The following is a 22003-nucleotide window of genomic DNA, read 5'->3' as shown; positions in this document are numbered from 1 at the left end:
AAGCATTTGTAGCGTCACGTTGACCGTAGCCTATATCTATTATGAAAAATCATCCAATTGCCTATATACACCTAAATATACCAATTTACATTTTCAATCTCTGCAGTTTTTTGCGACAATTCTCGATCTCTAGCACGAATCTGATCTCGTTGTTTATCTATCATGGACCTCAAGTGTTGCAGAACGGCTACGTCAACCTCCTGACTAGCTGTGATAGCTGAAAATTAATGCAAACGGTTATTTCATTTATTTATATATTTGTACATTGTTTCGTCAAACGTATATTTGCACGTTTAACAAAACCTTTTAATGATTACTCGATTACTGGATTAGTAACAGGTTAATTGGTGTTAGTACTTGTTTGTTTACTGCTGTACTGACTGTCGCTACGTGATTCTTGCAGAGCTTCGGCTAATCGTCTGTTTTCTTCCTGTAATCTAGTAACCATGGCTACTAAGTCACGGGATTCTTGTCTCCAGTGTTCTTCGATTTGCTCCAGTTCCTAAAAGAATCAAATCAAACTTGACAATACTTAATACTACTGTGCTATCAAATATAACGATGAATTACAAATCGCATCGAGATCATCGTTAACGATGCCGATGTAACGTATAAGCTAAACCTTTTCAAATCGTTGCCTATCCTCAGCCTTCCCAATCTTGTCGCTCTCAAGCTGAGAGATCTTGGCACTCAGCTCCTGTACCATGGTATTTTCGCGCTCGTTCTTGGTGGCGAGATTCTCGAGTAGCTCTAAAGCGTTTATCACCTTTGGCATCAGATTGGTAACCGACTCCACCCCAAACAGATCTATGAGCTTCTCGCATTCCTTCCCTATCTCCGATGCGATGTCGTACACGTCCACCACCGACACGTCAGACGCGACAGAATATTCTTCCATTTTGCAAGTTGCGTTACCTCTCAGACAAAAAGGCATGAATACAACTTTTTGGCCGCAGCACGCTCTACGCGTAGATCTGCTCAGCGCTACGAGAAGGTGGTCTCATAGAGACGTTTCGCCGTCTCTAGGATTACGCGATTACGCCTTTCTACGGATTCGGGGATCCGAGCGTTTCTACAAATCTACACCCTCGTGCGATCTCCGGCGACTCCGGCAGAGAATCGTGTTACATACAGGACGAAATTACAGATAATATAATCACAGCCAAACTGCATGGAGTATCCTGGAGTATCTCGAGGGAAAACAGGACTCCCTCCTGGTACGTACGTTGCAAGTGTACGTGCCTGTAGGTTTGCGATAAATAAATCGCGTGACTTAGGTGTGGCGTTAATTGTCAAAACGACGGAGCCGGTGTTCGTGCGTCGACGGACGTTCACATTACACACTTGACGTTTCCAGATCGTATTCCAGCCCGGCAAGTGCAACGGACCCCGGTGATGTCATAGCAGCTCCATCAAAACGTCATGTTTAAATTCCGGTCGCACACACGGAGAGAAGTCACGGCGGAGCAGATGATTGAGATTATTCACAGCGTGTGTGTGTGTACTGCGTGAATGTGTGCGTGCGCGATTCATCGAGCCTACAGCGCTGCGAGCTGCGAGGAAAACGCCTTCTCTCGGAGCACCACGAAACGTTGGACACGAATTGTTTTTCCTATCGACGTTCTCGTAATTTGTGTATATCTATTGCAGTTATTGCACAACGAGGCGAAACAAATCGCGAAATATGGAAAATTTATATTTTTTTACGTACACGCCATACCCGCACACAGGTATAATAGCGAGAGAAGCTGACGTTTTTATTTTGACAACAGGTGCTTATCTTCGTTGCTATATATGATATGATCGATAATCGTGCGATACGCGAAAAGATAACACTCGACACTTAGGGATTTTACAAGAATCTTTTACGCATCAGCTCCTCTATTTTTGTTCTAATTGTAAGGCGAATCGATATCTTTATTTATTTCATATAATCCAGGAACTTATATCCTCGTCGAGATATATACGCATGAACCGAAAGATAACGATCGTTCGATGATCGCGCAGTAAATAAAAGATAACGTGACACATCTTGAGAGACTTTAAAAGATGTTTTACGTCAGACTTTTATTTTAATAATGTAGAGGGTATTTATACGCGGTTCTTAATTTTAATGATTATAGATTCGTCTGGTGCCTCGACGTTTCAAATGGGAAAAGATTAGGACACGGCTAAAAATGAGGCGCTCCGTCGACATGTTGCTGGTTGCATAAAAATACTCAATTGAAACGTAAGCTCAGGAAGGACATATATAAAACTTATAGCGGTATCATGAAAGACTATAGTTATCGTGATTTTATTCATCACTTAAAAATCACTTTAATGCCACTTCGACTTCATCATGACTTTCTTTTTGTTCTGCTTAGGAAGGTGATAACTGGTAACCATAGAAGTATACCTATTGTTGGATCGTTAGACGTATCCGGATAATTATGCGAGTAAAGAGATCGTGAGAAGATCATCTAAGAAGCCTCAGGGAGAAGTGATATCAATCATGAGCGAGCGAGAAGACATCGCGATTTCGATAATTCGAATGGAGAAGCTTTTGTCGGACGTCACAAACAAGATAGAGAAATCGGTATAATTTAACGTTATAAAATTTGTGAATTAAACAAATACATCGTGTTTTTCCAAGAAATTATTAATTTTCTTCGACGCGTCTTTTTTATTTGGAAAAGTATTCTATTTAGACATTTTCTCCGGTCAACCAATCGACATGTTCGAAAAAGAGTTGCATATCAGTATCAGTCTGATAACGCGCTACCTTCGCGCTGAAAATCGCCATGTTGCGTTCGTAGAATTACATTTGATTTCAAAATTATCCCCACTGTAACAATTGAACGTTGAATGTTAATTGTGATCCTGTGTGTTCGAGTCATCCTCTTTCTTATTGTTATTTAACAGATTGAAAAACTTGGCGCCCACGATTCGCAGTTGCTTCGAGAGATCATTGATCTCATTGGACTTCTCAAACAATTCGTGATATCCCGCATGAAGAGAACTCCTGAAGTAGAATGCACGCACGCTATCAATTTGCACGATTGCCGGACGAAAGTAGCGGAAACTTTGGCGGAACTTGAAGGTAAACTGAATAAAAAAATTCTTTTGTTGTAAAAAAATACGCATTATTTCGGACGCGGGCTAAAGATATCGATTGATAGCTTTGCGGGAGATGTCTGGAGAACAAGACTTGAGCTCCGAGATCCTTCTGAGGGATATCGTTACCTGCGTAAACGATGAGGAGGAAATAATGCGAAGCATCAGAGAGACGTCAGAAATAGAGATACCAAGAGAAAGGTACCAAAAGATTTATTATTTACTTAAACCAAAAATCATATCGCTGTAGTGTGTTCTAGAATTTCATAATAAACTTTATTTTTATAAATGGTAGGGAAGAATCAATGCGGGAGATGCTGATTGTAAGAGAACGAGAGGAAGCGCGAAAGGAACTGCTACGATCTGAAATAGATTCGGCAGAGCGCAGATTGCACGACGTTACAGAATCCAATGCGACATCCGAGAAGAAGCTTTTTGATATATGGTAAATCCGGAGTAATCTTTATAAAAAACGCCTTTTAATTGGAGAAGATTTATTTGAGGAATAAACGTCAATTAATTTTGTATTTCAGCGCAAAAGTCGAACAAGAATATATCACTTTCCTTGCTAAATATGATTGCGACATCGGCGCGTCTCATACGTTGACAGAGGAACTATCGAGAGATAATGAAGCTGTTAAAGCAGAAATTAAAGAAATGGAGGTTTGTAATACGTTTAATCTCGAATTTAATATGTTTTTAATATGTATAATTCTGCCGAGCTGTCATTGGTTTCTTTTTTATTAGGATCAGCTGACCGTGCAACGGGAGCTGTACGTTCGATTTAAGAAGGAGCGAGAAATCGCGCTGATGATAGCTTTCACCGAAAAATTGCAGCTCTTTAGGCGCAATCAAGCTGCTAAGATCATTCAAAGAGCATGGAGGGCGTACTTCGAGCGTATTTCCTTAAAGAAACGACGAAAAATGAAAAGAAAATAACCGCTTTGTCAGACTTCCATCAGCTTCGTGTCTGAATGAAGAGATATATGACATCAGTTTATCAATATATGCAATTTTCACGCGACGAAGCAAAGATACAGCACCGAAAATAATTTTTTATGTGCTAACAAAGACACATAATCTGTTGCCGTAATGAGAAAACTAGATAGAAGGAAAAAGCTAGTGACGACGTTATGATGGTTTATTTTATTCACTGAGTTGACAAAGCATAGCCGCTCCTCGTAAAATCCAATGTTCAGCTGGCTTCACCGTGGGCAATCGTACAGCTATGACGAAGTTTGTGGAGTGACCAGTGGTGGATAATACCCCGCGACGTTCGCTGGTTTTATAGAGCGGGCAGACATACGATCGTCTTTCTTCGATATCCTGCTTCCTCATCGGTATCAGCAACAGCTGGAAATATTGGGTAAAAGGTAAGTTTTATCTCATTGATCTATAAACCTTCCTTACGGAATAAATACACTTACAAAGGGTACGTTGTCGTAAAGCACTTTGGGAAAGCTCTCATTTATACACATTTCCTTCATATCGAATCTTGCGCCGTCCAAAAATAGTCCGTAAATGTAAGCGCCATCCTCGGGCGCGATCGTGACGACAGTCTCTTTCAGGATTACGAAATCGAACGTGAGAAGATCTATAGGGATCTGATACTTTCGTGCGTAATTTTGTAATATCCCAGTTAGAAACGCTTGCGTAAAATAAAATCCAGGTAACCAGAATGTAACGGGCGGTCCTTCTTCATACCATTTCTACATAACAATAAATTCATACATATACTTTAAAATACTTTAAGAAAAGAAATAAAAGTAGTACCATAGAGATAATCACCTGTAAAAATGTTAAACGTTGTAAAAAGTCATTGATATAACTGCCCAAAGGTTTTAAAGAAGGGTAAGAATTTGCTTTCCACAACAGAGGTAACTTGCTCGTCAAGATTGCTCCGTAAATATCTTCAAGTTCGACGGACATTACGATCAAACCTACGTTATTGCAGGATTGCGATAATATAAATAATTTTCAAAAGATGTTATTTTAATTTTTATCACAATACTCTTATTAGAATATGAAAGATTGATTTGATAATTTAAATTAATTGACAATATCTCGCGTGCATTTCTTTCTTCGAGGAATGAATAGATATACCTTTGATAGCTTTTCGTACATTGATAAGGCTACTCCTGATACAACGTAATAATTTGTTGAATCTATCTATCTCTTGCACTAACACAGTGTTCATGCTTTGGCTGTATAACGTAGGGTATTTAGCAAGTGCTGCAACGACATCGTAATCATTTGGAAGCTTATCTAAAATTTCTGTTGCAACACCATAAACTATCTCATCGTCAGAGGTTTGCCTCAAACCGGATTTAACGGCTTCCTAGGAAAGAAGAACATTATCTTTGTTCAAATTATCTTGATCCATTTAGAATTTTATCTCATGCGCTCAGGAAGAATGAGATCAAGATTTATTATAGTAATCCATGATATCTGCAAGTCGTAATTTCGAAAAGCGATATGTAACATACCTTAATTTTCCAAAGATCCTGAGAGCGAGTAGTAAAAAAAGATAATCACATAAAATACATAATTATAAAAAATTTATTAGCGGTTAGTATAATTAATCAAATTATAAATTAAAATTCCATTATTTTTTATGGTAACATCATAATTACATACCGTTCGATCCTGAATAATGTTTGATAAAATCAAGAAAAACGATGATAATTATAAAATGTAATAATCGTTATTTTCTTAAAAATTTAAGTATTATAAATTTACTTGAGTGAGCAGCAATGAAGTGAATAGCAGGTCTGTCTCTCGCTGATCTTTAAGAATATCGGCATTATCATGCATGCCAAATACACTTGGTTCTGTAATTATTGGAAGTTTCCTCGTATGTGCGATATATGCTTCGTATTCTCTGGCGATCGGACAGTAATAAATAGTAGACGATGCATCAAAGTAGTATATTTCATCGGTCAACAGTTCCCTGAGTAAGGACGTAAGTAATAATCTTTTGATCGATTGATAAAAGTTACCACAATTCACTAATACTCACGGACAATAGAACTTGGACAGGATAGTATTCAGTGTTCTACGATCCCATTCGTCCGTAACTCTGCCTCCATAGTTGCATTCACCCGTGAGATACATCAAAGCGTCGAACTGCACGTCCTCGTAATCGTCCAGGAACATCTTCAATTGCAGAGCGCTGATCCTCAGATCGGTCTCGTTGAATTCGTATGGGATGTTCCAGCCGATCGGGCCGAACTTCCGTCTCTCTTGTACGATAGCATGGAAAAAACACAACGAGTACAGAAGCTTCTTGAAGTACTCGCTTTGAATGCAGCCCTCGAAGAACTCCAGATTACTGATTGGATCGCTCGCGTAGGATCTCAAAATGTTGGCCCTGAGTCCTTTAGGCGGCTCGTTCGTAATCTTGATGCCGTTCTGGAGAACCGATATAGGAAAATGCTCCGCTGGATAACTGGTTAACCATAGCCGGAAGTCAGGATGAATCGTATCAGGTATCAGACCCTCGCATATCTTCTCCAAGGTTGGCATCCAGCTCTTGGCCAAGTGACAGTTTTGCAGTACCACCCAGTTACCGTGCAACACACCGTTCTTTATCAATCCCTCCGCTATTGGCCCTTGACCTGAAACAATGATATGGTTAATTTCACGCGACAAATCTTCACGCGGCAAACACTTACCTTGGCCGAGAGACAAATAGAAAAGACGTTTAGCACCGTAGCCTTGCTCGTCAGCAAATGTCCACAAAGTTTGTGCCGGGTCGGCGCCGGGAGTCAGGATGAATATCAGTGGAATGCAACAATTAGAATCCGCGAAGGAAGATGCCAAATCAAAAGCTGGTGCTTCTATGTATTGCGTGCCCAGTTGTTCTACAACATCCGCATTATCGGAATAATCATTGATGTCCGTCCAATTTATTCAATTGATATTTACTTGTTTTTTATACCTTCCACCAGCAACTGCACTGCTGGGATAATTTTATCGGGACGGATACATCGCAGAATTAACAGTCGTTCGAATAAATTTAAACTGTCGTATGGCGCAGGGAAGCGCTGTTTCTGCGGTTCTCTCGAGTCGAATATCTTCTTCCACTCGCCAACAGCGTTAGAGAATGATTCTCTGATGCCCTACGATAGTGCATTTTATAATAAATATCAAATTTCTGATTGATTATACAAAAATTTACTTCGAATCCTTTAACATTATCCAGTCTGCACAATTCGTCCCAATGCTTGACAAGCAGCCAGTCGGCGGGATTAGCATATGGATTCTCCAAACCTATCCCACCAGTTAATAGAAACAACCACTGGTTCATTGTTTTCAACGTGTCGCTTGTTTCGCGCAGATTAAAAACGAGAAGCAACGTAAACAATAGCTTATCCTTTTCAAATAAAGATCTACAGATGTTGACGTAAAGGGAATATGTGAAGTATTTGGTCAGATTCTTCAGACGTTGCTCGATATTATCAGTCACCTCTGTGTGATCGATAGCCATGTTGAAGAGATTCACAAACCAGGCCAATGAATATTGATACATTGGATCTACGTTAGCTAGAGACGCTGCAAAAAGAATAATCCGGTTAAAATCTATTTAAAACTTTCGCTTAGAAATGTATCAACAACTTTTCTTCTATTATTGATCAGATTGATCTTCCACGATTGATCTACCTATCGTGAAGAAGAGTATGGTCGAATAGACAGCGATAGATTGATACTGCAATCTCGCGGCGTCGATCAATTTTTCCGTAACTTCTGTGGCCGTTTGCTTCACTTGAATATCATCGCTCAAATTTTTGGACACCATTAAAATATCAATAGCTTCCTCGTCCTCCAAAATGTTACCTTTCGCCACGGAAAGTACTTCTAAGATTTTATTTTCTGTCTCTTTCAACATCCTATCATAACATCAGATAATGTAAAAAATGATATAAGTGAAATGCATAAAATCGAAACGTATCAAAGAAAATACTTTTTGTTCGCGGCACTTTGTACAATCAAAGCGTTCTTTTCCGATTCCAAATCAGGCCTTTCCTTCGCGACCACAATACCGAGCAACTGATCCTCTAGACCGCTCGGTGTTATCATAAAATTCAGCAAAGTTACTCTTACCGCTATTTCCGGCAGATAATGAGGATTCCTTAACTTTGTCGTGATGTAAAGCCTGTGTGTTATATGTACCAATATGATAAGCATTATACATTATATATTATGTGCAAGAATATTTCGTCTCAAGTTTCCTGATCATATGTCTTCTTGTATATATGTAAAACAGATGCAATATTTTTTACGCATGTAATTAAAGCATACCTAAAATTAGTGTTATATTCTACTACGGTGTCGCCCAATTTTACACATAATGCACCAGCATGCTTGAACGTCTGTTTGAGAAGTATCGGCTCAAGAATAGCGTCTAATTCCTCTTCTACGTTTTCCAAGAGTACCGGTTGCCCAAATTGTATTGCGTTTTCCAAGGTCCTCACATAATCAAGTTCACTCAATCGAATAATGCTTATATTGTTTTTCTTCTCCATATTTCTTATCCATTTATTAGCTTGGCTTTGTGGATCTATCATCAGCGGCCACCTTCTGGCATTTCTATAAAAAAAAACAACGTTGATATTACGCGATATAACATGTTACTGAAATTACAATTGACTTACGTAACGATAATTCCGTTGTCGATGGAAAATACGTCGGCGGGCAACCCGGCGATGTTCCACGATCTGATCAAAACCGGATCGCCGAGTACATCACGCAGATGGAAATCGTGGCTGCAAATCATTTGCATATCCGAGCACAATTGCACCCACTCGCTTATCTGTTGGACACGAAACGGCATGGTGAACGGGCCCAAATAAGCCACTACACCGGAAGCGATTAGCACATCCCCCGTTAGCCGATAATATCTATATAGAGAGTAAAAAGTCAAATTTAATGTGAATATTTGCAATAATCAAGAATAAAGATTTGCTTCAGACAGATCTTACGTCTCGCCCAATTCCGTGGCGGTTTGGGACCAACGTGCGTATTCCCCGCCTAATCCCCCGATGAGATCCTCGGCCCGCTTCAGTTTTGTCTCACAATCCGCCACCTGATCCGACATCGTTTGAAACTCCACTTTTTTTTTGCTTAGAGTTTCTTGAAGATCCAACAACTTTTTCTAATAGCGGATTTTTAAGAAATTAAATTTTTTAAATATAAGATTCACATAAGTATACTTTCATAAGTATACATATATTATTTCTTGAATTTGTCTTATATTTATAATCTGACCTTGTAACCTTTGTATTGATATTCGTAATGCATACCTGTACTTGGCGCAATTGTTCTCTCTTAGTGTTTAATTTTTGTATAGCATCGTGATAAGCAGCTTCAGCTCGTGCCAGGGCTTGTTTTTTAGGAGCAACGATTTTCGCGATTGTATCGTATTCAGACATTGCGATAACCCAACGGCATAATCCTTCGCAAGCCGTTGACACCTTCTTGATCTTCTCCGGATCAAAGTCCGGATTGATCAGATATTCCTTCCGTATCGTTTCTATTGCTTTATCCGGTATATTATCCTTATCAAAGTGAAGTAGCGAGTCTAAAAATTTAGCATCGCTGAGCATCCTCAAGGCGGCCTTCCAGTAATCATCAATATATGCACCTTCTTTCGTCAGCACTCTCTCTGGCTTTATTTGCTGCAATAATTCACTTAAATTACAACAATATGTAAGCAACTTAATTAATATCTGAGTAATTATTATGTTAGATTTTTTTTGTAAATAACAATATATACGCCGTTTTTCATTGCACAATGCCTTATACCTTGAGGACGCAAACGCTCTCCACAATGAGCTTCACACCATACGGCGGATGCTTCATTGCTTTCACTATCGCGATATCTGCCAATGTTAACGTGTCCAACGCTGCTTGAGCTCGATTTAAGATAGGCATAGCTTCGGCCAAATCGGCATCGCATTCGGCTCTTATCACAGCTGCTTCATTCGCGACAACCTATATGATCATAACTTTATATAGGAGCACAGTTTCATTAAATTTGTATTTTACGTTTAATATCAATAATATATTATTGTGTTAATAATATGATATTGTACGATCTTACTTCAGCCGCGGTTTCGTCGACTTTGACTACTTTCTCAAACTCTGCGACTTCCTGATTTTCTTTCTCAACGTCGGCCAGCATTCGCTGGATATCCTGCGTGGCCGCAATCAATTTTGGTTGCAATTGTTTCAATGTATTCTGCATCTCCGTCACTTGATGCTGCGCGCTATCCAATTGTCCTAATCCACCCTCATACCGAGTCTTAGCGAGCAACACTTCTCTGTAACATTATGAAAAGTTAAACGGGTAGATTCAAGGCCTAACGGAATCAGACTTACCCACGCTTCTTGTCGAGTAAGCTCTGAAAAGTCTTGATCATTTCGAGATAAGACGTAGGCGTCACATAATTACGTCTATTTAAACGAACTAAGAATTCGTCGCTTAATTTTTGAGTGGATACGTGGAAGAATTGACACATGTCAATACCGACACTCCTTTCGTGATCAGTAAGTTCGACTGTAGACAAGAATTTCGTCGCGACAGCCAATAAGGCGTCTTCAGGCCATGGCTTAAACGATGAAATTAACGATGTAATATTATTTAAAAAATTTTTTTAACAACGGTGATAAAATCTGGTGACTTTATTTTAATACCTGGAACCAATCTATGGTGCAACAGTTAACTAAAGCCGGGAATTTCCTAATCCAATTTCTAAAAGCGTCGCCGATGGGAGACATAGTGACAACAATATGTAACTGATCGCGACAGATTTGCACGAATAGATTAAAAAGTGCCGCAGGACTACCGTCCGTTTGCAACGCTCGTTCTCGTTGTTGATCAATCTGTTTCATCTTTTCGCATATTTCAGCTTTCTCATCAGCCGTGAATATATTGGGCACCTAAATAAAAATCGACATTTTGTTAAATTTTTTTACATGTTGGCAAAAAGATATATAAATGGACAAAGTGGCGGATAAAAATAAATAATTTAATACGTTATTTATTTACTTCTCCTGAATTAAGCATATTGCTGATATCTTCCAAGAAGTTGGCCTCTTTAATCTGCATGTCGCTGAAAAGAAAAGTCGAATGCAAATCGGTAGCAGTGGCTTTCCTTAGAATAGTTTTGATATCCTCGTGCCATTCATGCAGGCCATATTGTTGCGTAAGTTCGACTTGGAACACGTCGTAGTCGCAAATGTGCGACGCCAATCTGGTTAAAGACTGCCTTCCAGACCCGCCGACTCCGATGAGGAGAGCATGACTCCGCGGTTGTTTGATGACACGAGCTATCCTTGACAGATGCTCGATCGCGAACCTTAACATTTACATTGAATTTAGCACAAGATCGGGCATTAATTGCAAATACCACATTTACCAAATTTTCAAGACAGATTTACCGAAATAATACCAGGTTCATAGGCTTCTTTGTCATCGAATTATACTCAGAAAGATACGTTTCCACGATCTCTCGCAATTGTTCTAAATCGTTAACTTCTTGGTATAAGCGAATATCTGCCTTGGCATCGGTAAAATCGCAATACATCAAATTTCGCAATTCATTTATGGTGATCTGTAGAGATATGCAAGAATGTAAGATATATATCAAAGCACAACTTTCTTTTTTATTAGCTAATAAAACAATAAGACCTTACTCTTTTTATGTATTGTTTCTTTTCTGGAAGCAGGTCTTCAAAGAGTTCTTCCAATGAGACTTCCATGCGTTTCGTTAGTGTCACGCTTATTTGCTGTATCAACCAATTGATGTCGATTTCGTCGACGGAACGATCGCCAAATACACGAAGTATCTCGTGAACCCATAATCGCTTCATATTTGAGAGTGCGGGCATAGTTTCCGGAACCGATAAAAGCACTCCCTGCGTGATAATTGCAATAAGAATTTTTCTTGGAGATGTATAATAACAGAATAACAGAACAACAGGAAAATAACGTATAGGCAACCTGAATAACTCTGGAGAAATCACGAAGATTAAACATGTAATGGCATTTCGCAGGTGTCGGTAGCAAATTGCGTAAGCTTTCTTTGTAAATGTCTAGCGTTGCTAAAACGATTTGATCAATGCATGGATCAAATTCTTTGCTAAAACCCCTACACACAAAGAAACATATACATATATTATGGACTTCTGAATTCTCATAAAACAAGATGTTTACTCGGGATAAATTTAAAACGTATTCTCTGAACATTCTATTAAATATTTTTAAATTTATAGACCTCGTATCGAGATGCCACAGAACAATTTTACTAAATATCGTGATCATAACGTCATCCTCGAATTCAGATATTGCCAGAACGAAGAAGTGTCGTTTGAATCGTGGCGTAACATCTTTGCCGGCAATTGGCGGAGCCATCGCGCACATTAATTGGATCTCGATCAATTTTATTAGCGTTCCTTCTTTTCTGTCATACCTACCGATAAGAAATTAATAAAAATTACGAATGTTTTACTGAAATTAAATTTAATACGCTACTTAAGGAATGTCTAAATATGTCATATTTTTATCTACAAATTATACATCAAAATAAAAAAAATCAAATATTAAGTGATCAATAACGACAAACAATTCAGGATACGTCACCATTGCCAGTGGTCCAACCATTGTCGCAATAATTCTATAGGCGGTTGGGCCCCAAATGTTTCTTTCATCGGCATCGAGACATCATCGACGAAGACGATCCATCGTTTACCTATGGGAGGACCGTAAACGCCCTTACGCCGGCGATCTAATTTGCTCATAATAATATCTTGCGTTTGATTAGCGGTAGTCTGCGCGGAGAAATTGATCAGCAACGGCTTATTCACCGCGGCGTTGTTCTTCTTTAATAAGAAGTCGATTATGTACACCGATTTCCCGGTGCCTGTCGGACCTACAAAAAGCACCGGCTTCTCGTGTTGCACCAGCATCTGAAAGAGCGCCGTGTACCGTATCGTTTCTACGGTTGGCACGATTATTTGATTGACAGGGATGTCACGGGGAATCGGCGGAGCTGATATTAACTCGTCCGACCATAATTTCCACTTTCCTTTGCCCTGATAAAAAGAAATGACAGACTTGACAGAATAAAATGTCTTCTTAAGAGATGAAAATATTTATAGATGTTAAAATTAGATAAATAAATGTTTTTCAAATGTTTTTCAAATGTTTTTACCTCCTTAATAAATCTGTAATCAAATACCAAATTATGCTTCGGCATGATAAATATATAGGGTTTTAAAGGTGGCGGAACGGGTTCTTGTAATTTAAATATCTTCATCAGTGGAAGTGGAAATTCTTTCTCCAGAAGCCCACAAAATAAAATGCTAAATTGTTCCTTATATTTGGCTTCCAAAGTGCCTCCCATTGCCCAGATGCACGAAAAGAAAAATGAGCCCTACATAAATATATTTAAAGTTAATTATTACTATAACTTATAACGTTTTATTAATTATTTGATCATCAAATTCCAACTTCTATCTGTGCTCGAAGATCAAGTTCGCTTATATTTTTTACTACTTCTTCATTATAATAGTCATCCAAAAAACAATCCATGAGATAAGTGACAGATCGCAAAAGGTTTGAATCGGGCATCGGACATATTTCCTGCAAATTAATAAAGTGTGAACAGTATTTAATCATGATACCTAATTCTATTATATAATGAGAATAGATATTCTACCTTTACATTGCACCGGCGTAATAGGTGAAAAAGAGGTTTACAAAATCTAAGAAACAGCGATTCATACAGGAAGACTCGTAGCCATTCATCTATCACTTCTGGCAATTTGGCTATCCAAGAATTTAACAAGGGCTCCCATCCTAACGCTCCAGGTTCCATATAAATCATTCCTGTTATGAACGATTTGTCAATCATCTAATTCTAGATTTTACTATTGTCATTAAAGGACTTATTTACCGCAACGAGATACCGTTGCCGGTGAAGCAGCTTCCAGATCTAATGGCTCGAATATCAGGTTGGTCGTCGGCGCCAGCTGAATGATCTCTCCGCTCATTAGACACAACTTTTTGTTGTCGTCAAGAACGGTATTCATACTCTCTATCCACATCGCGTCTATCGGACCATCGAAGACCAACCATTTTCGATTGTCGTTTGTCGAAGTTGCAAAAGCTCGATAGCTAACAGCCAGAATACCATCGTTCCATTCGTGGGACGCTGGATCAAATTGCCCGTACAATTGTCCCAGAGTTATCGACTTCGGATTGATCACTGTTATCTCCACTTTGCGCTCGTTCATCAAATTCTGTTCGAAATCGATATTGAATTTAATCGTTATATACTGGTATAATTACTTCTGTCATTGTTTATGACACGAATCACTGAGGTAACAATTAAATTTCGGAGCACCTACATTTTCTTCGCAAATTTCGAGTGCGTCAGCCAGCATTTTGTAGGCCGTAGTCTTGCCGGCAAAGGGATATCCGACGATCATGAATCCATGCCTGACCAACATCATCTCGTATATTTGCTGGATTTTTTCCAGAAACACAGGGACGCATTGGATGTTCGCAGCGGCGCATGCTTTATGTGCGGACGCGTTTAAGTGCACATAATTCGGCTCAGGAAGTTGCACGTTTGGAAAAAGATCCGAGACGATACCCTAAAATAACATATTTTTAATGACAATCCTCCCCTTACTTGCACATAAACGTATAAACATACGTGAAACAGCGGTATATCTTCGCTAAGAAACTTGGGCAAATTCACGTCCTTGATACTACGCAGGATTAAAATATCCTCGTTCTCTTCCGGATATCTCAATTTCAAATTTCCTGCTGCTATTAAGACAGACTTCACCGCTCGCATGCCGTAGTCGTAATGATTCTGACTGGACAGTTGCTCCGAGCATAATTTATAAGCCATAACTATTTTAATAGACAAAGGCCTTGCGTTGTAGAATCCATATGAGTACAAAATATTCTCTGCTATTAAGGCGTAATCCGGTACCTATCGAATATGAAGAAAATACAATATATTTGGTTTTTTCAAGGCGCGTTTTTGAACTTACCATCATAGCTACTGGTCGGAACAAAGCTTTCAGATTGTCTGGCAATTCCGTTCTGCCAGCGTATCCCGGATTCATCGTGATGAATACCGCACAAGTACGATCCAATTTCAATTCTGTTTCTTCGAATATCAGAATCTCTTTCCCCGCTTGTATAGCTCGTTGAATAGTTAGTATCTGCTGCGCCACTACCGACAGGACTTCTAGATCAATGCGGTTGAACTCGTCGAAACAAGACCATGCACCCGTGCTGGCTAATCCCTGTAGAATATAATATTATTTTATATAAATTCAGAACAAGAAAATTTATTTGTTACATAAATAGCATGCTATGTTCCGTACTCAAATAAAAAAAATATTTTAAACTTCAGCTTGATATACAAATGTGTTTGTGTATCTGCACACTATCGGATTAAATGTTTCCAACACGTACTTTGAAAAATTTGCCCAAGGCGATATAATCCAATCCCTCCGAGCAATTGAATACGACGCATTGCTTGGCGACTGCTTTTGCCAAGTCTTTGGTAGTCTCGGTCTTTCCTGTCCCAGCTGGCCCTTCCGGAGCGCCGCCAAGATGCTGGCTGAGAGCCCCGAATAAGGTGCGATAGCATCGATCGGTGAGCGGTGTTATCACTAATCGCGACGTATTGCCCAGGTACTCGTATGCATAGCCCAGCTTGGAATTTATCATCATCGTGTACAAGTCGTCGTCCTACAGAACAGAATTCTTATGTAGCATAAATCTTATTATTGACGATACTGAATATGTACGATAACAAATGTAAATTATAACAAATTAAAAAAAAAAGACCACATATATCTGAATCGAACTCACTATCCAATAATATCTTAGTTGGCAAAGCCACTTAAAGTCCGCGACTTGATTTACACCTTGCTCGCATAACTGCGCCAACACATCACGACTGTGAACATCCAGCGTTACTAAAGCTTCTGCAAATAAAAAGAAGAAAAAGGGAATAATTTCCAGATCGATATAACTGAATACATTGCCAAACAGAATACCGACCCAAAGTCGTACGATTCTGCGTTGATAATTTACCACGAACAAGCTTGACGATTTCATTAAGATCGTACGTGCATATTTCAACGTGATCTCTTAAACTTTCGGAGCCCTTCGGAAGCTTATCAGTAACATCTGTCGTCCAGTATAATTTGCTGACGCAGAGGACAGTCTGTCCCGGCCATTCCAAGGCCCATTGACACCTAGCTTTAGTTGGGAAGGCATTTTTGGCTCGTATCACCTAAAGGAAGATTGAATCAATATGTTTAATAATTCAATAATTCATCTATTTCGAGATCGTTGTCGGCCAATTGACCTGAGCTTTCACGCTTTTTTTCATATCAGTTTCAAGCTCAAGGAGCCACTTTTCCACTTGTCCTCGCGCAGCAGTCGTATCGATTACGTCCTCGAGAATAATCACCTCCCCTTCGGATGACATCATAGCTGTGGCTTCCATTGCATCGGTGAAATTCAATTTTTCGATGCCCTCGAAACATTTTTTCAAGTGTGGCTGCACTCTACGATAATAATTAAAATGCAGAGTTACGAGCAATCGAACATATATGACAATAATCAGCGTGATAAAGCGTATACCGCGTAGGATCCTTTGTCTCAGACAAGATTTCCAGAAGTTCATCGTTAGAGAGGAAGAAAAATCGCGGGAAGAAGAGCCTCTTCTTCTCTAGATAAGCGGCAAGTCCTTTTTGCACCAATTCAAGCAAATGGGTACATTTTTTCAAACGATCCAACATTTTGTCGATATCGACGACGATCATGACTGCTGGATTACCCGCTACGATTGTCATAAGTTCTCTCCAGATCTATTTCACACATATAATTCAAATTTTAAATCGTTTGAAATTTGTATATTGTATAAGTGGTAATGCGACGATTTAATTTACGTTGCGAATAATTACGAACTTTATCTACGGCGGTAAATCGTCGACTCTCCTCTGGCATCTGTTGCTGTATATCGGGCGATGAGAAGATCGGTTCAAGATACATCCATGTCGCTTGAACTTTGAGCCAATAATCCATAATATCTTGTAGCAAGAGCAATTTGGCTTCCCATTCTCTAATAGCATAGAAAATAGTGACAATGAATTTTATTTGACAATAAAAATATAGCGGTACCGATAAAAAAATTAAAACTTTTCTCTCTCTAAAGAAGCTTTGTTTAAAGCTTTGTAAACCTACAGGGTTTCTTTCTCAAACGGCTTTATGTAAAGAGAATTCTTCATGGTCTGAGCCTTTGTTAGATGATCGTCAAGCAATAGCTGTATCTCTTCCACACTGGCGATGACATATGTGCCGGTGTCGCGATAAAGAGTGACGGTAAATGCAATATCCGCCCAATCGGAATACATTTTGAATAAAGCCCTCTCTAAATTACCCTCTTTAGTAGCCGACTCGGATATCACGTCAAATTTCGCGACATAGTCGCCTAGACCGTAGTCGAGAATCTGTGGACGTAAATACGATTACGATCTGCCAATGACAAACTAGATAGCATTAGACTAGTTTGCATTTACCTTGGCCAACGTCATGTATTGATCGACTTTTATCGGAAACCCAACAATTTCTGAAACCTGCTCCCAATGACGGCTTTTCAGGGAAGGATTTCCAAGAGTCATTATCACTGGTATGTGCTCTTTAAATTCTTCGATTTTCATTCTTACGATTTCTGCCAGCTTTCTCACTGTAGGTTCTTGAAAAGCCTTCTCCAACTTATATACCGTGCGATATGCAACGCCTGTTTCGTTCTCAATCACTTCGGGATCGTATGAGCCTATCATAGCTTCGGTCCAATTCTCGTAATTAGTTAAGAATTCGCAGGCGATGTCATAGAATTTTTTATAAGGTGCCAATTTATCGGCTATCTAATTATCAATAAAAATAATATTATTTCTTTCGTATAGAAAAATTTAAGAATATGTGAGATAGAAAATATAAATGTAAAACATCGAAGCATGTTATAATTGCCATAATTTGTTTACATCACTAAATTGCGAAAAAATTTTAAACATATGTACAGATAAATGTAAATCAACAAAATTAAATTATTTTGTATTACCTTCTTTCTTAAGGGATACCGCGACGTTTCCCAACCGAATAATTTTTCCTCGTCATTGAATTCTGCGATTGTATCCATAGCAGCAATCAATTTTTTATCAAGACTCGTAGCTTTCTTTTTATATCGTTGTATCTCTTCGATATTGCCCCAATATTGCAACTCGTTGCAGTATTTTTCATAAATCTGAAGATCCTGTTCAAATTTTTCGATTCTGGCTTTGAGCGTAGCTTGATATTCACCCGTTTTACTTGCAATTATCTCTCGGTGCTTTTCGAAAATTTCAGGCATTGTGTGATACCTGGATATGCGAGAATTTCAACAGAATTATTCACATTATTCAAAATTTTTAGATATATTATGTGAACAAAAACTTGTCTCCACATGTAATTACATTAACTATTCAGGTTTATTGTTACTTTGAGTTACAGAACAAATTTTGCTGCGAATTAAATTAATATAATTAAAACGCGCTCACCAATGAAAAGCAAAATTATTGCTCTTCAACTCGACTGGCGTTAAATGGTGATAATCTGATAAAAATATTATATATTTCATTACTTCTCTCAACCGAGTCTCCAGCTCAAAAACAGTCTCTGTTTCAGATTTATGTATGAAAGCCTGCAATTTCATGAGTTCTGATGTGTTGGGCGGTATACTTAATGCTTGGTCTGCGATGTTTTGATAAACCTCTCCTATACTGATAATTAAAAGTTATTAAATAATAAAACTATTATTAGATTTTTTAATCGCAAAGTTATATATTCAAATATAAAAATCGGCGAGAAACGTACGCTCGAACTTTTTGCTGATAATCAGCGACCATTTTTGAAATTAATTCTCCTTTGAGGTGAGCAGCTGTAGAAGCGAGATGTTCTATAATATGATGTCTGCGAACTTCAAAGAGATCGGTAAAAGACGTCCAATAAAATTCTAGCGGAATATTCTTGCTCAAACGATCATAATAATCAACGAGTTCGCAATATTTCTGGTACGGATTAGGCGGTTGGGCCTTCACAAAGTTCCGAACGTAATTGATATCATTGTCGTTTATCAAACTCATATATTTATCAAACTCGCGCAGTTGCATTTCTGGACCAATCCTATATTGTTCAATTAAATTTGATATGGCGTTTGCGTGTTGCTCAAGAAGATCTGAAGAAATCATTGGCTATGGAAACATATAGAAATTTAATAATTATAGTATTGTAATAATTTTATTAAGAATTTCTAATCATTATATTAAGTGTACGTTGTTAGTGAGTTTAACAATGAAATAATTACTCGAAATGATAGTTTTTGGCAATTAATTAATGATTTTATTAAAACATTTTACGATATTTTCTGAACAACGTTACGTGACGTCTATACCTTGAGCAATTCAGGTGAACTACTACTCGGACAAATCCATCCAAGTTTTACTTCCGCTCGTGGTAACGTTGTTACAGCATCGTAAAGAGAATTTAGCAGCATTGAAAGTCCGTTCGCAAATGCTTTGAATGTGGGATCAAAAACAACAGATGTGTTCCGTACCACAACGTCTATATTAAAGCCACAATTTGTGTGCTGTTCATAATAATTATATTTAAATTTAACTTAATTGACCGAAATATATATATTAAAAACAAATTTTTAATCGAACATCAAAGTCTGTAAAATATATACGTACACCGACATCCATGAGATAATCAATGTAGTCTTCCATTGAACGCAAGCACAAGTCTCGCAATTGATCTTCCATGACGTAGGCAAGACAATTGAAGAATCTATTATATTGCGGATTGTCCACCGGTGGCAAATTTCCCTTCTTCGAAGCCTTAAATGTGAAAATTTTGACAACAATCAGACGTAATTTAACATCGATACTTGCTAGTACTTTTTATTGCTTGAATAATAAAGCAAATTTCTTACTGCGAGTAAAACGTTACAGATCTTTGGCAGCCACCGTTTGAGAAGATCATCGCTCGTGTCTCTGAGGATTCTTAAAAATTTGTAATCGAATTTCGAAAGATTGTACGATTGTCTGTACGACGCCAGCTCTCGTTTGTCTATTTGTTTGGCCTCTCTACGAATTACAAAATTATACAAAATTATAATGTATAAGAATCATTTCACGTATAACGATATTTTGATACTATGTGCCAACTTTTACTAACCCGTATTCACGATACCAGTAATCTAAAGTTTTGCGTATGCACGGGTGATACAGGATGATCGATCTCTTCTCCAATTTCGCTTTTATTTTTTTATACTTAACACTGTGCTCCGGCGACAACAATTCAGCGATTTCTCGGGAGAGTAACGGCTGTAATGTGCACAATCGGGTGTGAAAGCGACCGTTGAATTATCGGCAAAAGGGCATGTTGAACGCCGACCCAACATCAGGCGCCCAAAAAATTTGCGCGTGAAATAATACTTCATATATATGTTACATATGGATCGTTGTAGACGTCGTACTTACCGGAACGCGGAGCGCCTCCTCGAAGGGTTCCTGCAGCACAAAGTCAACGATCGATTTTTTCATGCTCCTGACATAGTCAGTTTTTAATTCCCGAATTAATTGGTCGAAGCACTCGTCGTGTCTCTCCTGCCATTCAGCGGACACCATGCTCGTGATCTTCTTTAACGTGTCAGAATCTAAGGTGCCTGCATGAGCGTCGTCAACCTCATGAAGAATGTAGTAGTAATACCTCAAGAGATTCTTGTCTTCCTCCGTGAGCCAAATGTCGGCGATATCGTCGACGTCGCTCGGAGTTGCTGCTGTTTGTCCGCAAACGCTATCGTCGTCTAAAGCCGTCCGCTCATTTGCATAGTCGCTGCAAATTTCCATTTTATCTTCGCGCCGGCTTTCGTCGTATTTCATCGGCCCTTTGATTTTCTTAATCAGATGCATCCGAAATTCGGCCCTCCGTCGACGTAGCGACATATAATAATCGTCCTTGTGAAAAACCATTTCTTTTTCCTTTTTCTTCGATGCCGTAGTGTCCCTTTAAATCATTTTCAATAGTTTTTTAAACATAATTTTATACATAATTTACGTGCAATAAACTTACAGGAATATTTATAATATGTTGTATTTTGCAACAAGCAAACGATACTTTGCGAATTGTTATAGTAACTTACCTGGGCAAAGTTTCGCATGTCTGTGCTAAATCGAAACTCCTCAGTTCATCTTTAACATATTTTTTCAAGCGATCGTACGCCTTTCGATGCGTGTGATAACTTTTGAAAAGCTTGGTATTGGGGCAATATGTATCGGAATTGGATTTCATCCAATCGCAATGCTTTTTACGAGATTTCCTGACGGGTGGCTCTTCATCTCGCTTTGTTATTCCTGTGCACGGTTCCGATTGACAAATGTCAATTCCTTTGTCGCTTTTATCTTGTTCCATGGCTTCTTCTTTTCTCTGAGTTTTATCTTTTTCTCGTATACAACGCGGGCTCTCCATCGTGTAACCAAGTCCTTTACACGTTTTTTTTTTATCGGAATTGTTATGCTAATGTAAATTCGAGAACATTAAGCGCGTGTACGTATTTTAGGTAAGATAGGTAGAAAATCATAAAATAAGAGATAGTCATTCAACCTCTCTCCTTCAACTTACCGTTACAACTTATCGGTTCTAGGTTTCGTCTTGCTTGGTAAGGGGTTTGCAACGCAAACTTTGCGTTACCATAGCAGTCGCAATAACATGGATACACGTTATGTCAATTGTAACATAACTCCGTTTGATATCTTTACTGAATTATTA

At 38.6% G+C, this 22003-nt stretch overlaps 3 protein-coding genes across 4 annotated transcripts; 1 reads left to right on the top strand and 2 right to left on the bottom strand.

Annotated features, from left to right (window-relative positions):
- Positions 1 to 6: 6 nt before the first annotated feature.
- On the bottom strand, positions 7 to 1488 carry LOC112461291 (RILP-like protein homolog). Of its 2 annotated transcripts, none has more exons than XM_025026483.1 (3): positions 623 to 1488; positions 382 to 502; positions 7 to 217 (listed from the first exon to the last, which is right to left on the bottom strand). In XM_025026483.1, exons 1-3 carry the CDS (start codon positions 932 to 934, stop codon positions 72 to 74), a joined length of 579 nt encoding a protein of 192 aa, XP_024882251.1. In that variant the 5' UTR covers positions 935 to 1488; the 3' UTR covers positions 7 to 71. The 2 variants fall into 2 exon arrangements, with proteins under 2 accessions (XP_024882251.1, XP_024882250.1); XM_025026482.1 differs by having other exon boundaries at positions 358 to 502; positions 623 to 1486.
- A 145-nt stretch (positions 1489 to 1633) lies between these two features.
- Positions 1634 to 4048, top strand: LOC112461290 (dynein regulatory complex protein 10-like). Its single transcript, XM_025026481.1, has 8 exons — positions 1634 to 1772; positions 2124 to 2230; positions 2367 to 2578; positions 2905 to 3082; positions 3162 to 3297; positions 3392 to 3541; positions 3630 to 3759; positions 3844 to 4048. Exons 3-8 carry the CDS (start codon positions 2495 to 2497, stop codon positions 4033 to 4035), a joined length of 870 nt encoding a protein of 289 aa, XP_024882249.1. The 5' UTR covers positions 1634 to 1772; positions 2124 to 2230; positions 2367 to 2494; the 3' UTR covers positions 4036 to 4048.
- Positions 4049 to 4221: 173 nt separating this feature from the next.
- LOC112461289 (dynein heavy chain 7, axonemal-like) lies at positions 4222 to 21773 on the bottom strand. Its single transcript, XM_025026480.1, has 47 exons — positions 21378 to 21773; positions 20716 to 21241; positions 19924 to 20070; positions 19626 to 19820; positions 19049 to 19425; positions 18733 to 18954; positions 18258 to 18555; positions 17716 to 18063; positions 17381 to 17646; positions 17105 to 17258; positions 16778 to 17004; positions 16500 to 16701; positions 16190 to 16424; positions 15998 to 16113; positions 15596 to 15874; positions 15166 to 15423; positions 14820 to 15104; positions 14509 to 14757; positions 14055 to 14400; positions 13818 to 13987; positions 13610 to 13741; positions 13311 to 13532; positions 12740 to 13191; positions 12375 to 12569; positions 12101 to 12248; positions 11794 to 12015; positions 11539 to 11711; positions 11147 to 11456; positions 10792 to 11037; positions 10477 to 10706; positions 10199 to 10418; positions 9901 to 10089; positions 9399 to 9773; positions 9078 to 9250; positions 8751 to 8996; positions 8398 to 8685; positions 8060 to 8251; positions 7759 to 7985; positions 7277 to 7650; positions 7037 to 7217; positions 6771 to 6959; positions 6116 to 6713; positions 5836 to 6046; positions 5200 to 5434; positions 4885 to 5036; positions 4524 to 4805; positions 4222 to 4449 (listed from the first exon to the last, which is right to left on the bottom strand). The coding sequence occupies exons 1-47, from the start codon at positions 21701 to 21703 to the stop codon at positions 4243 to 4245; spliced, it is 11895 nt and encodes a 3964-aa protein (XP_024882248.1). The 5' UTR covers positions 21704 to 21773; the 3' UTR covers positions 4222 to 4242.
- Between the last annotated feature and the right edge of the window lie 230 nt (positions 21774 to 22003).

The sequence above is a fragment of the Temnothorax curvispinosus genome, unplaced genomic scaffold (assembly GCF_003070985.1).
Source record: "Temnothorax curvispinosus isolate PA1 unplaced genomic scaffold, ASM307098v1 QBEX01011242.1, whole genome shotgun sequence".
In the NCBI taxonomy this organism is placed as follows: Eukaryota; Metazoa; Arthropoda; class Insecta; order Hymenoptera; family Formicidae; genus Temnothorax; species Temnothorax curvispinosus.
Note: the sequence above shows the minus strand (reverse complement) of the source record. Positions and strands in the feature narration are given on the sequence as shown.

What these genes read in the sequence shown, in the direction of transcription:
- LOC112461291 (XM_025026482.1), bottom strand. Translation starts at nt 934, where the DNA reads ATGCCTTTTTGTCTGAGAGGTAACGCAACTTGCAAAATGGAAGAATAT. An exon ending in ATAGGCAACGATTTGAAAAG is followed by an intron (nt 503 to 622) that starts GTTTAGCTTATA and finishes TGATTCTTTTAG; the next exon opens with GAACTGGAGCAAATCGAAGA. An exon ending in GTACAGCAGTAAACAAACAA is followed by an intron (nt 218 to 357) that starts GTACTAACACCA and finishes ATTAATTTTCAG; the next exon opens with CTATCACAGCTAGTCAGGAG.
- LOC112461290 (XM_025026481.1), top strand. Translation starts at nt 2,495, where the DNA reads ATGAGCGAGCGAGAAGACATCGCGATTTCGATAATTCGAATGGAGAAG. An exon ending in AAGAAGCTTTTTGATATATG is followed by an intron (nt 3,542 to 3,629) that starts GTAAATCCGGAG and finishes TTTGTATTTCAG; the next exon opens with CGCAAAAGTCGAACAAGAAT. An exon ending in CAGAAATTAAAGAAATGGAG is followed by an intron (nt 3,760 to 3,843) that starts GTTTGTAATACG and finishes CTTTTTTATTAG; the next exon opens with GATCAGCTGACCGTGCAACG.
- LOC112461289 (XM_025026480.1), bottom strand. Translation starts at nt 21,703, where the DNA reads ATGGAGAGCCCGCGTTGTATACGAGAAAAAGATAAAACTCAGAGAAAA. An exon ending in ACATGCGAAACTTTGCCCAG is followed by an intron (nt 21,242 to 21,377) that starts GTAAGTTACTAT and finishes AATGATTTAAAG; the next exon opens with GGACACTACGGCATCGAAGA. An exon ending in ATGAACCTGGTATTATTTCG is followed by an intron (nt 11,457 to 11,538) that starts GTAAATCTGTCT and finishes GTAAATGTTAAG; the next exon opens with GTTCGCGATCGAGCATCTGT.